The 17,407-nt window shown below is 41.7% G+C and overlaps 1 protein-coding gene across 3 annotated transcripts in view; it reads right to left on the bottom strand.

The window, feature by feature from the left end:
- Positions 1–17,407, bottom strand: part of LOC135256556 (3',5'-cyclic-AMP phosphodiesterase 4B-like) — a 90,553-nt gene that overhangs the window by 33,518 nt on the left and 39,628 nt on the right. For 2 of the 3 annotated variants that reach the window (XM_064338438.1, XM_064338439.1), the window contains 3 exons: positions 2,725–2,919; positions 1,698–1,734; positions 1,483–1,553 (listed from right to left, as the gene is read on the bottom strand). In XM_064338438.1, the coding sequence (XP_064194508.1) occupies positions 1,483–1,553; positions 1,698–1,734; positions 2,725–2,919 (303 nt within the window). Of the gene's footprint in view, positions 1–1,482; positions 1,554–1,697; positions 1,735–2,724; positions 2,920–6,600; positions 6,922–17,407 lie in introns of those variants that run through there. The other variant, XM_064338440.1, reaches the window with a different exon arrangement.

Raw genomic sequence — 17,407 nt, 5'->3', positions numbered from 1 at the left:
ACAGGGTTCCTCATGCATCGCTACCTAGTGACCCGTACATTAGTTCTAAAGCCCAATCCGAGCCCGATGGGCGACAGCCTTTTTCATTTCCTACCCCCGGAATATCAGCCAATGCTAGCTGCGCGTTGTGTCCTCTCTTGTTGCAGCTGAGCTCAGCTCGTCCGCTCCTTTGTGGTGCATGATTCTGAAACTGTATTCTGGGAAAGCCAGAGCTCGTAGCCATACTACGAATTAAATGTTGCTCTGCGTTGATTAGTTTTAATTGACTGCACATTAATCAAAATTATCAAACTCCAGCGACAAGAGGTGCATTGTGGGATCTGCGGTGTGCTCCCAAGCTCCCACAACATAGAAAACACTGCCCAAAGAAAGCAATAGCCGCGCATCTACTAGAACAGAGGCTTATTTTTGTTATTTTGTAATGAAAATGTTTTATTTATTTTAAGTTCCCCCCTGAGATTGCAGGCTAAAAGAAACAATATGTCAGCCATTTATTTGTTTATTTTTGTTTATTTATTTTTTAAACTTGCCATTGCTTGGCACTAGCTGTGTGTTGTCAGTGTTTATGTAAGCCTATCTTAATTTAGCTTTTTTTTAGCATTTTAAGCAATGAAATGACTCATGGAGATGTGCTTTTACGGCTGTTAGCTGTGCGATTTGCAAAATGCAAACCTACGATGATGAAGAGAATAGTATAACATACAGGATATGTGGATACATGTATAGTTATATCCAGCTGTATAAATGGATGCAATGTAAATGCTATGTAAAAAGTTGCATAAGTCGCTCTGGATAAAGCATCTGCTAAATGCCTATAATGTAATGTAAAAAGATGTATATTCTCACATCATGGTGCTTTATAAACAAATAAATTTAGTTTCAATAATCATTGAAATTAGCAATATAATTAATACATACAGTCGTAAATAAATTAATAACTTATACTAAACCAAGCATTTTTTGAATTGTCAGAAAAAATAAGAGTAGATGTGAAAGTTGCTTTTTCCAATTGGTCCTGGAGATCTCTTTCTCTCTCTCTCCCTGCCCGTTGCTATGCTATGTCACAGGACGCAATGACACAAAGCATGCTAAACATTTCTGAAAACCAGGTTGTTTTTTCCGGGTCATGCTCTGTTCACTTGTGATAAGTCCGGTCTGGGTTCAGTCTCGGGCACGACTCTCTCTGGTTCGGTTCGGGCTCAAATTTTTTGGAGAGAACTATACCGTAGATTGCAGTCAAAACACCGCTCCAAGTGAACTTAGCTGTTGCCAGCGATGTGAAAAGCAGCAGCTGGAGACAGCGCGTCTCCAAGTGCAGTTTGTGCATGTATGTGCATCTGCTACAATATGATACGCATATGATTGGCTAAGCCAATTTGGGGTTGGACTTGGATATTCTCAGCCCTAAGTTGGGTGCCAAATAAATTTTTAAAAATTTAAAAAATAACTTAATATGCAGTTAAAAAACCACATATTACTTACTTGTTAGAGGCACATTGTACATTGGTCAGAACGGTGATGTTGTTCCGTACACTTCGAAGGCTTGCAAGTACCTACAAAGAACCGCAAAATGAAAAAATGTCATGAAAAAGGAAATTCATGAACAAATGTGCATTAAGCCAGCAGATACACATTACTGAGCATCAACAGAAACCGTAAAAACTGACGACTATGTCGTCAGTGAAAAAGTTATTCACCTGAGCAAAAGGGGTAACTATCAGATCATCCCCATGTCTGCAAAAAAAAACCAAAAAAAAAAACATATACGTTAGTTTTTATTTGTTAGTTCAGCCTCTCATCCTAAAGTATGACAAACTGTGCTACACTGGCAAGTTTTCCAACCTCAGCTACAAGAAAGCAATGCAAAGTGTTTTTATTCTTTATCTGAGGCCCACAGAAAGCCTGTATTCAATTAACATCTGTCCTTGACTTCGATTTTCAATAAACACTTATTTAATTTTAGACCTCATTAACAAAGTTTGGCACGATTATTTATTCATTTATTTATTCATGCAACAACTGGTGATCGTTTAGAAAAATAATTCCCACTGCATTTATTTGCAAGTGAATGTAAAGGGCAAATGTTGATTGAATGCAGACTTATACATATTTGTATACATATGTATTTGTATTTAAGTGCAAGCACATGGGGCGGTACATAGTACAGTTAAAAACAAGTCACTAGAATACATATAGTAAACCACTTCTGAAATCTATTATAAATGAGGGGTGAACAACACAAATAGATTGCGTCCATGAAGACATTTAGCAGGGAAAAATGTACTGTTTTTGGAGTGCAAGACACTGCACAATAACCAAATTGTTCACTAAGTGGGCTGCCCTGGTCTTCAACTAATCATCAAGACTAGGGCAGACGAATCCTGTTCCTAGAGATCTACCATCCTGTAGGTTTTCATTTCATCCCTAATTTGGCACACGTGATTCTACCAATTATCATCTCAATGAGATCTCTTGCTGTTGACCAGTGTGCTTTGTTAGGGTTGGAGTGAAAACCTACAGGATGATAGAGATCTGGACCCCGGATTGCAGCCCTGATAAAGACAAATGCACTGTCCTCTTGTCAGGATGAATTTCCGCTGTCTGTAAACCACGTAAGATACATTGCATATACAGTGCTGTAAGCTGTTCCCTGGCCGCCCTCTCAGAGCACTCTGTGGAACGGCTGAGAGGAAGGGGAGTGTGGGAAAAAGAGGCGGGGCTTACAGCTCGCTGACGATGGAGGAGTTGCGGGACATTGACTTGGGCGAGAGGTCGTAGTCGCTGTCAGAGCGGTACAAGAAGGACTCGCGGCGCTGGCCGTGTCCTGGGAAGTTTGTGTGCAGGACCAGGCCGGACCCAGGGGACGCCTGCGGGTCCAAGGGGCTGCAGCTGGCGGAGGGGCCATTCTCCACATCAAAGCTGGAACACAACAGCATACAGAAAACCCGTGTCAACCTCACGACGCCCAGCAAAACGGCTAACAGTAGCCAAACCGACACTACAAAGCAGAGCAGCAAATGCAACTAAAAATAAAGGATGACCACTGTCTTGTATTAACCAAGATTTCAGCCAAAAATGGTTTACACAATACAGGACACCCCATGTACCATATTTCCCTGTGCCCTGCAAATTTTAAGTACCATCAGATAATTAATATGACACACAATGAAAAGCAAGCAAATGGTGCAAAACAGAACTCTTGTAAACAACGTTCAAATTTGGGTTGCTATATGGTTACTAGGCGACACAAATGTCATTCATTTCATATATAACAATGTTTGGGTGGAGACCCAAAATGGGTCGCAGGAATCTATGAGGTGGGTCCCGGAACGAGCTGCGCCTGTCCACTAGGCAATGCTTGCATGTGTATTTGAGTGTAAAGGGTCTCTGAAAAGCACTACATTTCTAATTTTAGTACATGATATTAAAAAAAACAAACAAAAAAACCCAGTAATATATGACCCATTGCAAAGACATAACTTAACCTGAAAAAGACAACCTCAAGTAAATATCTTCTATATGTTTCTACATACAATGAAAAGGCTTTGTGGACACTGAACAGAGAGCAAGTGTGGACTTGTATGCAAAAAATTGGAGGAATGAGCTCCACGCAGAAGTACTACAGTAAGGTTTGGTAAAAGGAAAATGCAACTGAAGTTCCACTCACATGAATAAATTAAGCTGTAAAAAAAAAAAAAAAAAGTTTCAAAAATAAGGGTTAATGTAGAAAAGATATCCAAATATGGCACGATAGACCTTAAAGATCCACATATTCCAGTGGAGGTCTAATTTCAAAGGCCTAAACAGAGACAGGCCTGTATTACAACAGAGCATCAGAGACGAGCCATAGACAACATGTTTTCATTCAAAACAGGGACAAAAACATCCCATGCTGGCTCAGGTCGCCAACAACCAAAATAAGGCACCGTTCCTTGACCTCCAGCTACAGCATACTGAAAAGAGCTCTTCGTGGAAGTGCTGTGGGACTCCTCAGGTTTTTCCATGGGGGCGGCGGGAGAAGATGTGGACATGCCCCCAGGAGACCAGCTTTGGAAATATTCTTTCAAGGTTTCCCAGGATGTTGGACGGTCCCCCCCCCACACCCCACCCCCCCGACCCAAAACCAGATATCCGTAAAGCAAGAATCATTTTGACCAGCAACAAACAAACCCAAAAATAAAGCAAACCGAAAAATACTCTAAACTCTTGCAAACGAGGGCTCCAAGGAGGGGAATTCCTTCTGCCGAAAATGAGAACAAGCTGTAATGCGCTATCTGGAAAAAGTCCAGCTGTGCGACAGTTTTGAGCCAAACTCACAGAACAAAATATGTTAATACACGGCAAAACATTTAATCCAAGTCATATGCCATATACGACATGACAAAATAATTCACCTTCTTATTAATAGAACTACACTGCCAAAAATGCTTCGCTAACAAAGGCATGACCCCTAATGGACCTGTACACAAATGATTTAACTGCAACACAGAAGAAACCTGGAGCATCCAATGTAAAAATATAAGGGTGTAATTAAACTCTGCCCTGCCCTCTTGCTTAGATGTTGCATCACAGAGCTACCAGCACAGATTTGTTAAAGCCTTCAAGAGGAGTGGTCTCACAGGTCGCTTGTCACTGTGGTGGCTAAATGCACAGGGATTTAACTCATACTAAAAACCAATGGTAGCAATACCCCACTAGCCATTTCTTCACAGAATTATATGAATGTGGGCACCTCACCTTTTTTTTATTTTTTTTAAAGACTTCATTCATTAAATTGACTGAAACCGCAACATCAAGGACTAACTTAACTAAACTACTTAACTAAATGCAAGCTAACTTGCGCTAAACTAGAACCAAAATACATGGTATGAGTTGTATTGTGTTAGTACACCATACTAACACAATACAACATTCACATTTTGCTACACAGGTCCTCCCTCAGAGGACTCCCACGGATGGAATCCCTATGCCGCACAGTCGGTTACAGTCCATATCCAGTATATTTACACAATGTAGTCCAAAAATGTTTGGGAAATGTTTTGTCTCTCGCTTAAATACAAGGAAATTGAGGTTTTCCCTGGTACAGGATGTGCTGGCAACTTGTGATCTTAGTTTGACCAGGCTGCTGGCTGCAATGCCAAATTTTCTGGAGAGGAATTGGGCTCATTCCAGTTGCTTACTTTATCTGTATAAGTATCCTCGGGCCTCACCTGGAAATCAATCGAGGTCCGCCATCTTAAAAGGACATTCCAATTTACATGGCTTTAAAAAGACCTTTGAAAGAGCAAGAATATGCCATTTGCCTAATACAGGTTTCCTCGATTCCTCCATCCTCCTATCTTTTCCTCGCGTCCATTGCTTGCATCCTCCATTGGGTGGAGCCAAAAATTGAGGAAAGAATGCAATGAGCGCATTGAATTCTCGGGACTGAGGAGTCAGGCAGCGAGCATGCAATGTTGACTAAGGGCCAGCAGAGAGCGTCAGAATTGTCCCTCTCAAAGACAGTATAAAAAGCTCCCTCTACAATACCGAACCATGATCACTGCATACAATCTTTGACTACTCCATAACGTTGGGTGTGAAAACACAAAAACTGACCTGGGATCAGTTCTTGGGGCCAGAGTCGCTGGTCAGTCAAGAAAGAGACTCAGAATAGGCAGTAATCTCAAAGCAGACTGAATTTAAGAATTTATAATTCAAAGATCTGAAATCTTTGGCTGCGCCACATGAAGTGACACTGCCAGATATAAGGCAGCCTCTGATTTCCACAAATTAATAATATGATTTTGGTGTGGGGGTGTGTGGGGAGATGACCAGTTTTACTAGCGTGAGAGATTTCTTTCCCCCAAAGATTACAAGTCACCAGAGGAGGACTGGGGGAATTATCCAACTTCATTTCCTTCATGTGAGGAACAATTCAAATTCTTATAATGCAACAAACTAATTTAACTGTGGAGAATATGGCTTTGGTTCAAGGTGACAAATTTCAAAAAGAAAATTACTGAAGAATGAGACTAAAATCTTGCTGCCTGGCTGCTGCCTGAACAAAGAGGACACCAAATCGCATATCCAATCACACTGGCACACCTATTAGCAGATCATAATGGTTTTAAAACGGGCTCCCCTCATTGCTTCAAATGATAGGTGTTTTCCACAGGCGAGACACTTCTCCATTCAAGCGTCCAAACGAAACTCACATAGCGGTTTAAATGAAACTACTGTTATTGTGGCTTGTGGAAAAAAAAACGAAAAGCACACCGCTACCTGAAGTGTTCGGCTGACGGACGATTTATGTGCATTCAGTGACGATAAAAATGTAAACCCTCAATCTCACCACAGTCCTCATTTTGAATACTCTTGAGAATGGTTTGTTGTTTAAAAACAACGGTGACTTTTATTTCCGGCGTTTGATTTCAAAATACACAAGAAATTCGTTCTAAACCACACTTAATCTGCTCACGGCCAACGAACTCGATTTAAATACCACAAACTTTGTCCTCGCGCTCAAGGCAAGCATAAGCGCGGTTCTGTGACTAACTACAACAAGCAAGCTCGTGAAAACAGTTTTTAGTTTTGCGGTGAAAGGGACAGAAAGCTGACCTGAAGCCGCTGGAGTGAACTCTCCTAGTCACTTCTTCGCTGAAGTCGAAGTGCACTCTGCTTCTGTGACAGGGAGACCTCCGAAACATTGCCTCGAGTACGCGATCTCCCATGCATGACACGAATAGTGCCGCGAATACAAACCACGCCGCATCAACTTCTGGATTGCGTGTTGTTTCCGCGAGGTGGACGAAGAGGGAGAGCACCTATATCCGGTATGGACCAGAGGGAATGGACTCCCGCTACGTTCATCTGTCAAGAGGCAAACTGTGCCGCTCAAACGCGGGGCGTGGATTGCGGGTAAAATGTCAATATTTGGCAAAGAAGTACCAAATATAAGGAATGCGCCGTCACCAGTTGTACAGCCGGAAGTACAGTAACTCAATCCCTAATAGTTCTGCAGGGAGGGCAAAAAGTTTTGGCTTCCCCTAGGTGGCCTCCTCTTTCGTAGAGGCCTTTAAAGAACGACTATTTGCTGTCATTTTTGTCTAAAAAGCTTTATCAATGTACGCATTCATGCTTGTATGGCAGTTGCTCCTAAATACAAGTTTGCTGATGAAATAAGCATCCGATTATTAAATTATTTGGCATTCCTATTTTCAGAGCATAATGTACAAAATATTAAGTTAGGATTTATTTAGACCAATATTTATTACGGAGTGTTAAACTAAGTATACATTTGTGAAAATGGCCATCATTGCATTATTGTACAGTATTAATACAAAATGTCTACAATAATTTGTATTTAGCATAAAACTGTTGACTGAGCCTCAACAAGCCAAGCTGTTTGCTGATGCTTCACAGAAGAGCAGACTGTGTGGACATCAGGGGAGCGAAAGATTTGTGGGATACAATTATATTATAGATGGAAACTACAAGACATGCTTGTTTGTGCAGAAGAGACAGTATTACTGTCTCTTGAAATATATATTCTAAACAGCACATTTGCTGTGCAATCAGGACTGGACTAAAGTATAGGGCTTTGTCAAAGCAGATGGCTTCATACAGAGACTGTATTGGCATCTTGGGGACTGAAAAGATGTCTCAGCAGGGTTCTGCAGAACCACAGAATTGCTGGTGCCACTTTGGCAAAAGCACACTATGACTCCTCCGGTCTCCAGTAGCATGGGAGTTAATGGCAGTTAAAGCCAACAGCAGCCCAGCCAAGAGCCACACAGCCCAGGTAATCGTTCTATCTTTAAAAATTTAGAATTAAATACCACAATATCAGCTTAATAGAGCCACACAAGAGGTAAAGAGGTTAGCATGAAAATTCCTGGAAAGTACACAACAATCAGAGCACAGCCAACAGAGATGGAACCAATACAGATTCATCATAGCCACTAGATGGCACTCTAACTCTGTGGATACATTACTCTGGTCATAGTACATTGAAGTGGTTAGAATAGGTCAGTGTAACTGCAGAAGTTAAATGTAACACATGCCGCTCAGGAAATGCTGGGGTCAGGCTACTTCAGAAATTTTTTTTAAAAAGCGGAACTGTATTCTCCACATTGAATTTTGAAAGTGTTTACACAGCTGACCCCAGGTCAGCATCAAGCCACTGTCGGGGAACAATGTTACCACATGGTCCACAGAATAACATGTATGACCTGGGCTGGGTGAAACTAGCCTAACTGTCGGTCTCTGCTGACAGCCCAGGATCCAGTCCCCACAACTCAGTGACTCATCCTTAGTTTCAAGGCACCACTCAATAGTATGAAAAAATTATTCTGCGGTCTGGTATTGAATTGGGACTATGCCAATGGCAGCTGTGGTCAGCAGACACATAGGGCAGCAAATTTAATTGCTTGTACTATTGCCCAGGCAAAGAGACCCTTGGCATTCGGATAGCTGTGTTGTATCACATACCTTCAGTCCCCTGTGGCCAATCAGACAGCCACAGTCTGCCTACAGAAGTGATTCAGTGTCCTTCTCTGACAGTGTCTGTGTATGAAGCCTTTATAGATTTATTCTAGACAATGCAGGCATAATTAGTCTCATGAATGACAGTGATGCTACACAGAATCAATAGTCTTCACGAAATTCATAGCTTTATACTTCTATTGCAAGACAATGCAGCCAAATAAAAATTTTTGTAAAAAACTATGTATTAATAAAAATAATACTCATATTCCAGCTCTGCTGTAATACCAAATACATGATTAGTGACACAGATGCAAACTTGTGAGCAAGATTCACTAGGTCCTAAGATTTTAAGAAATTAAGAGGCTTAAGTAATTGTGGCCATTGGCTGACTGAACCTACAACTGATAAGAGTACACTGGAAGGAGTGTTGCAAAAGAAAGAAATGTAAGAATTTGCACATGCTTATATTCAGATGCACACAGACATAGGTTGATCTGTCTGATGACCTTGACAGACCACTGTACCATTCACGCACTAATAATGATGCCCATATTTCAATCTTTCCTTGTAAAAATTCTGATGATTACGCTATTACGGATGCTCAATAAATGATTGATGGATGCATTACACAAACTATATCACTACAAAATACTTTGTCAATGATAAACTTATATTAATAAATCAATGTTCATGTGAAGAACCAGGCCAGCCTGGTCAGATTGTGAAAACTTCACATATATATAATATGCATGGTTTATTAAGCATTGATACTTTTACTATTCATTTAGAGTAACAGGTCAAGTACATTTTCCCCAGGTTGCAACGGCAGTTCCCCACCCTGGATTTCAGCCTGCATCCCCAGAGCGACACGGCCACTTCCTTGCACTACGCTACACCGAGGACCAACACACTACCAACCTTTCTTCTTCGTACCCACAGTTCGCCAACACTGGCAACCCAGACACAGCATTGCAGTCTCCTGTCACGTGTGTTGTGCTTGCTGACCCAGGCAGCTTTGATGTGACTCTCCATGACACGCGGGGCACAGTCAGTGCAGCATGCCACCGGGAAGAGCCGTGGGGCTGTGGCGCTAATCGCGGTTTCCCTGCCATAGTGCCAGTGACCTGAAACAAGGCCCGTGAACCGATCGCCACGTCAACACGCATTTGTGACATTGCTTTCCTATACAATAATGTCAACATTGGAGCTGCTTATTTCCCCTGGACTCTTTTCTAATATGTACTAAAATTGATCTGATAGGTTGTGGTATTAGTAACCATGCTATACTGTGTAATTAGAGGTATAGTACAACATAAGAGGTACTATAGCAACAGATGCATGCTGGGACCTGATATTAATAAGTTCCTCACACGCGATGAAGTGAACTAAGCTATTTCCTGTCCATGCACTGTTCCTCATTTGTCTCTTCATACCAGCTAAATAGACACTACATAAATAGCTTATCAGTATTATTCACATAGAAGCATTAGAAACATGCAAATGCAGTAAGCTTCAAAATGTTTGGAACAAAGACATTTTTTATTGATTTAGCTCAATCTGATTTGATTCTTAATCAAAATTTACATGTGAACACTGGATAGCATTGCTTTGAAACAGAGCTTGTTCAATTTGTGCTTGCTAAGATAGCCAATATTGTTTGTTGTAACTTGACCCTATTTTAATATCAATACTTTTAAGGACCGGCCTAGATTTTATTTGAATATAACAACCTGTGCTTTGTATGTGAGAATAACCAGATCTTCTTGTACACTGAAAATGTCTTTTGTTGAGATTCAGACTTACTGTGATGGACCACTTTAACTTAGACATGTCTCACATGAAAAGGGGTGTGACTTCCTCATAAAAATATTCTAAATATTATTCAACACAGCCATGCAGATGCAATGAAGATTGCAGAAGTGAACAAAGTGTATACAACACCACATCACAGGCTACAGTGAGAATTCAAGCAGGCAGTGGGAATGCTAGCCATGCTTTTTTAAATTACATTTTTAATAACTCGCATACCAGCCTTATTCTGCCAAAAGAAATTATTTATTCCACAGTCATTTTTCTCCCAGTCAATACATTTATTCCTCATTGAAGCCCCTTTTGTCTGGTGGCAAAATCACTCAAAGCTGCGCATCAAATGTTCAGCTGGTTCCCGAAAGGCTGATTTGACTCTCCAGGATAATTGAGCGCCACAGGCTTGCATCGGGAGCGGATAATGAGATGGAGCTCTGCAGCTGGGCACTCCATGGAGACAGGCCTCTCATTGCGCCTGGTGACGAGACTGACGCGCGTGGCAAGGACAGCCCGTCTTTGGTTGAGCGGAGCTGCGTGCTTTCTCCCACTGATGCTACAATGGCTGGAATGGAAGGTATGGGGGCTGCACATACACATTTAAACGTCCCTCAGCACTCAAATCACGGGATCATGGGTGCCAGAAATGGGGCGGGGGGCACTTTTAGATATCGTAGAACTTTGTGAGTCTATGCTAAGTGAATTTGTTGATCTGTAGTTATTACATGTTGCGCAACACTCGATTCCGATTGGTCAGTTGAGGCATTATGCAGAAACTTATTTCTGAATAGTTTTTGACGAGGAGCCGATGTGGGCTCAAAGCTGAATAGTCTAATCAGCTTTCACTGTGATTATGTTTTAACCTGTCATTGACTACTGGATTGACAAATGTGTCCGATAAAGAATATGAAAACACAGACGCACGCTCTTTTTTGTAACACCAAATTTGATTGGGCTAGATGCCATCCTGCTCTCAGAGTTTCCCTTTCGCTGGTGTAGCCCATATCATAGAGTTCAGTGGTGTAGCCTTCTCTGATACTTTAAAATGTTAATAAAATTGCAAAGCCTAAACAGAGTGCTTTGTTCAAATTTCTTAATCATGTTCACAGTAGGCAAAGATGAGGATTCAGCCCCCACAACAGCTACCCCTACTGCTGCTAAAAGACCCACAAGCCAGCAAGTTAATGACGAGTGGACACGTAGACTAGCTATGACAGCTAACATTCCACTGCATTTAACCGAATAAAAATCTGGCCCACCCAAAAAGTGATTTCAGGCTACACCACTGGATTACAGTCAGAATTACTGTAAAAAAGACAGCCTGAAATTAATAAAAATATAAAAGATATATTCTGTCTTCCTCCTTATTGCATCATCCAAAATGACACACCATCATTTTGTCAGAATTCTTCAGGTAAATATTTTCACAGCTGCATTAGTGCACAGAGGACAATAAAATCATGTATAAATTATTTATTGTCATTGTTTTTGTATCTTTTTCAATATTGGGCGTTTTTCACACCCCATTTTAACTGGCATACTTTATCATTATTCATTGCACTTCTGCTAAATGATGAGTCCTTTGTTAAGGCTTCAATAATAAGTAAAACGATCAAATGATTTGTGCTGTATACAGTACACTACCTTGACAATAATTCAACATGCATTGAGTGTTGCGATGCAGGAGTAACAACTGTCCCAATCAATAAACGCCACTCAGTCAATTAATGAGCAAAATAGGCAGCTCTCAATTTAGCATGGATTTTGTCGGAGTGTCGTTTTGACGGTGAGGAGTGTGATTGGCAGGATCGTTTCTGGTTGTGGGGGGGGGGGGGGGTAAAAACACATTCCGCTGCTGCACGCTGTCACAGCCTGTTGATGTAGATCGATTTTCAGATGTGGTTTCGCGGACTGTGAATGCCCACGTTTCAAAGGGTATCTGACTGGCACTCGCTGTTCTTTGATTCCTCCGCGCATCTGAAGTCACTCAGGAAATGAAGGAGTGTGTGGAGAGATGTGGCCTCTCTTTCTCTCGCTCTCTTTCTCATTCTCTTTTTCCTCTCTCTTTTTCATACAGATCAGAGCCATGGAGAACAAAAGCCACTGGATTACAGAGGACTGGTTTGAAGGCCCCCGGGCCCTCATCCAAATGGGATCAAATGACACAGATACTGAGAAATCCACAGAGTCCCTAACGCACCCGAAAAACCACGTTGCTCCTCCCCCGCACGGCCATGTGACGCAGCTCTCCGTGGGTGTATGAGATACACGCGGGTCCATTGGGTTTGTATTTCACCACCCCCCCCAATTACAAATCCTACATTCCTGCCCTACATGCCACTGCTGTGTTGTTACTTCTAGGCCACTAAAACAGTACATAGGGCTGTTCTTTGGAAAAGTCGAAGCAGTGCATTCCCAAACCATTGTGTAAGATTTAGAGTCTAATTAAGGGGTCTAATTAATTACATGTTTTCTGGGCACCAGTGATGGGCTGCCAGACCGTGGTATGTACACAGACACTGGAGCAGTGTCATAACTACCCCCCTGGGGAAAGCCCCTGGGAAAAAACACAAGTTTCTATAAGCTTTCGATTTACTTTCAATGTGGCACTGTGTTAAGAGAATGTAATATGCCTGTGTAAAATTTACAGAATATACGCACATGTAGTCACATGTATGTGTCCAGCCAGTCTTTTCATGGGGTGATGGAGAGTGTTGTGTAATAATGTTGGTTTGGTAGATTTAAGGCCACTGGAGCAGTTATTTCGACATGGTAGGGTGGGTGAAGGAAGTCAAGGTCAGGACCCAATCAGCTACAGTCTGACACCACAACCAGACACTGAAATCTGCTTAAAAAGTGAGAAGCGAGAGAGAGAGAAAAAGAGATAACGAGATAGAGACTTTTCTCATGTTGGGGAGCAGAGCTGAAATTGGATTACTGACCTAATTCACTCCACAGGAGGGTGCCATCATGACTCTCATAGCTGGATGGAACATGCCGAAAGCTGGATGGACAGGCAGGTGTGCTGGATGTCCTAACAATCTTATGTCTACGGTTGTTCAACAGACTAATTAGAAAAATAATTTCAAGTGTTTAGCATAATGCACTGTGTAACATAAGCTGGAGGTCTCAGCAAAGCCAGGCAGGTGTGGAGAAGATGGATTTCACCTCAGTCCTCTCTTGCTAATCAGCTGGAGCAAACGGAAGCAGGCCAGAGAGGTGGGGCTCACGATATAGGGTGCATCCCATTGCTTTTCACTACTCATCTCCTTTCCTCCACTCATATCGTACCTCAAAGTATGTGGAGGAAAGGAGAAAACAAGGAGGCGTGAAGAAAACTGGAACAGCTTATCTGCTTTGCCATCATCAAGGCTGACGTCAACTATTGATGAAATAATCATCAAGGTCGACGTCAACTATTGATAAAATAACACATCATAATAGCTATATTATGCAGAGCCCAAAAATAGTTCCGTATCCAATCACAGAACATACTTACATGTGGCCAGAACATTTAAAGCTGCTAAATAGCAGTTTCAAGTATGCAACAGCCTGTACAAACATAAACCTGACATTGCAGATTGCGTTGAGACACCAATTAATATGTAACCAGCAATATTAGTTTATCAAAGTAGCTAAGTTTGCAGCCACTTTGCTTGACTCCTCTAATATTGGGATGCCGGAGGGAGGGAGGAAACAAAGATTGGTTTCTGGGGCATGGAGCAGACGAGATGGTAGTGGAGGAAAGGAGGATGCATTTTTCAAGTATTGGGACGCACCCAGAGAGATGAAACTCAAGAGCAGAGGAAACAGGAGCTCTATGCAGACGTGGGCTTGCTATAAAACACGGAAATGGATCACTGTGCAAAAGTAACGACAGAGAAGAGCAACCCTGCACCACAGGAAGAAAGAAAAAAACATTTATGTGTCACAACACATGAAATGTTAACTAACTAAAAAAACAATAACAGCATGACCCACAACCATTAAAGAGAAACATTTGATGAGTACCATATGGAAATATGGAAGTGTAGGCGTAAGAAGAAGTAACTATCACTGACTCAGAAACATAAAATGGATGTCATTGCTTTTATTATATTATTTTGTAGTTGTTTTTAGACCGTAAATCTGTGCTGATCTTGTTGAGTAACGAGTTTGCTGTGTAGCCATAACTTTCAACTGTATTTATACTGTAGTGAAGTCATCTCGTCTCCACTGCTACTGAAAGGACCACAATGGAGATAAGTTTTTTACTTTATTGTGTTATCCTTGACAATGTAAGATTCAATTTGCAATTGATATGCAAATTGCCATGCAAAGCAAGGGCATTTCTGGATGAGCCAAAAACAAAAAAAATATGTACTGTTGGCTTCTAATTGTGAATAATTAAGAAATGTGGAAGTGTAGACCTTCACCTCTTCCCACTCACATATTAAGTCTCCTGTGATGTGTAATCCTTTGATTGGACCGGCCTTGAAGAGCTTGCCCAAATCAAGGACAGATAGGTGGCTGTGGCCATGGTCTGTATTCAATCAACAATTTGTCCTAAATTTTGACTTTGAATGCAAGTAATCAAGTAATTTTTTCTTCACTACCATGGTTCGCCAAAATTATGTGCATAAAAACTTCAATCATCAAACTGTGTTTGTGAGACAGTTTAAGACAAATGAGCATCCAGCTACAAATAAATGGAATAGACTATGCAGAAGGTTCAGATGGAAAAAAGCTTTTTTAAAACTCTTATACTGAGCTTAGTGTAAAGAAGAGAAAGAGCCCCCACTTAATTATACGCGTGCGACTCCTCAAGAGGATCTTTTTCCCTCCTTGAGAGAGCTTTCCATTTGTGTGTATGGGGTTTAATGACACCATGCAGATCAGCCAGGCTGCATTTGGAACATGTTAATCAAATCATCTGTGTTCGCTGTCAGAAAATTGCTGAGATGTTTTTGATGCACCTCATTCAGACAACCAATTTAGTAAACATGTTCTTGAAGAGAACGTGATGAAACTTCACTAAATTGTCAACCTTATCCTTAACCGCAGACTGTGCAATGTTACATTTTTTCTTGCACTTACACACACACACACAGGCAGTCTGAATTCCAAAATGTTCACTCACTCAGGAACAGAGATTGGTCCCCATACTTACAGACATGAATCAATCCTGTGACATGATATCATATTACCTGATTGCAACACAGGTTCTATCTGCCTCACACATACAGACATGCGCACATGTACAAAGACCAACCGACAGAAAGACAGATCACACACACACACACACACACGGTAGACAGACAGACAGACACACAGGCAGACAGACAGACAGACACACACACACACACACACACACACACAGAGCAGTAACTAATTAGTGGTAAACAGCAGTGGCCTGGCACGCCGCAGAGCAGCTGAGTACACCTGCCACAGTCTGGTGCCGCCGGGAGCAGCCGGGTGACAGCAGCGGTGACTTCACCACCACAGTGCCACGAGAACAAATGGATGCTCAGTTGCTGCAGGGATACAAAATAACGTGCCAACTGACACTTTCTCTCCACCTGCTCCTGATCCACCAGAAGTCACACTTTCACTACCAAAATACACCAAATGTCTTCCGGCAGTACGGAGTAACTGCACCTAAACACCACAAAGACTTTATCTTTCTGCCTGCTCAAAACTCTCCCTCATAGAAGAACTGCACTTTCTGGGCCAACTTTAGTCTGAGGCGGCATCTTTTTCCACAGGGAGTAACTGGATCCCTACCATTACTGAGCTGCAAATGCAACAGAAGGAAAACCAGACAAAGAAACCCCTCCCCAAACACTCCCCTCACCCCAGGTGAAACTCACCTGTAACGCACCTGCAGGAACACCAGACAGCCTCTGCCGTTTCTCGGTAACAGCTAATGTTTGTATGCAATATTTGCCTTGTGTTCTGCTCTGAATTTTACACTCAGTAGTAAAAGTAAGTAAGTATCATTAAAGTACGATGAGGAGTACAGCTCCCTTTCGTTTTATTTCCATTTTCCCCACACAGCACTGCTGATGAGCCTGCAAATTATAGCAGTAAGGCTGGCGGCGAAAGTGAGTTAAAGTGCTTTGGGCTAAGTGAAGCTTAATTAGTCGACCACACTAAAGCAATCTGCCTCCATTGCGAGAAGGCGGTGATGAGGAGGATTGGCGGGAAATTGGTTTAGTTCCCCCAACACTTTGAAGCTGTGATTCCACTGCCTCGGCTATTCTGAAGCAGTTGGAATGCAATGCAATACTCAGCCCAGCTGTGGGAGGTAAATACCAGTAGCATGCTGGATATGCAGTCGTAAAACAGCCCTCTTAAGCACAGTAAATAAGACTACAGTACTTAGTCACAGAGGGTGCACTTCAAAGCGACACAGGGAAATAGAATTCAAAGTACTTTTCTATATTAAAAACACCTCTTGGAGTAAAGATGAATGCAGCTTTGTCACAGTAAATTACATATTTGGATTTTATGCGAAAAAAAGGTTAATTTCTTATATAGTCTCACAAATCAGGATATAAATCCACGATCCTGTATGACAGTAATGGCAAAAACTTGGCAGAAACATCCAGAAGCAAGAGCAACAAAATCAAAGAGTTCACAGAGATTGATTTTCAGGTAATGAAGAGCTGGAAATTTCCAGAGTGGAGTGCGAGCCGGTCCGGTGAGTTCGACGTAATTTGAAGCTGTCGACTCCAGCTTCTGGGGCATAGGAATGTGATAGTTCATTGCGATGTAACTTCAGCTGCGAGAGTCCACAGAGCTGGCTACTACTGCTGACATGAAGATCTGCGCATTTCTCATCAAGCTAAATTCACCCCCTAGCATTCTGGAACTCTCCCTGCCACATCCAATATTAATTACAGTACAATGTAAAGCTTAACATCTTAATGCCTAACTAAGAAGGATAATATCACAAGAGAGACCACAGCCAGTTAATTTATGCCACCAAGAAGAAGACTCTAAACTGAACTGGAGGCATTAAATGATCCAATCTATATGTTAGAATATTATTAATAAATACTCTTATTTTATTCCTGACCAAGCAATTCATCAGGCTTGGTTTGATGCTCAGCAGACTGCGGTAACAATATAACTCTGTACAATGTAATTATTT

Source organism: Anguilla rostrata, chromosome 6, assembly GCF_018555375.3.
Source record: "Anguilla rostrata isolate EN2019 chromosome 6, ASM1855537v3, whole genome shotgun sequence".
Lineage (NCBI taxonomy): Eukaryota > Metazoa > Chordata > Actinopteri > Anguilliformes > Anguillidae > Anguilla > Anguilla rostrata.
Note: the sequence above shows the minus strand (reverse complement) of the source record. Positions and strands in the feature narration are given on the sequence as shown.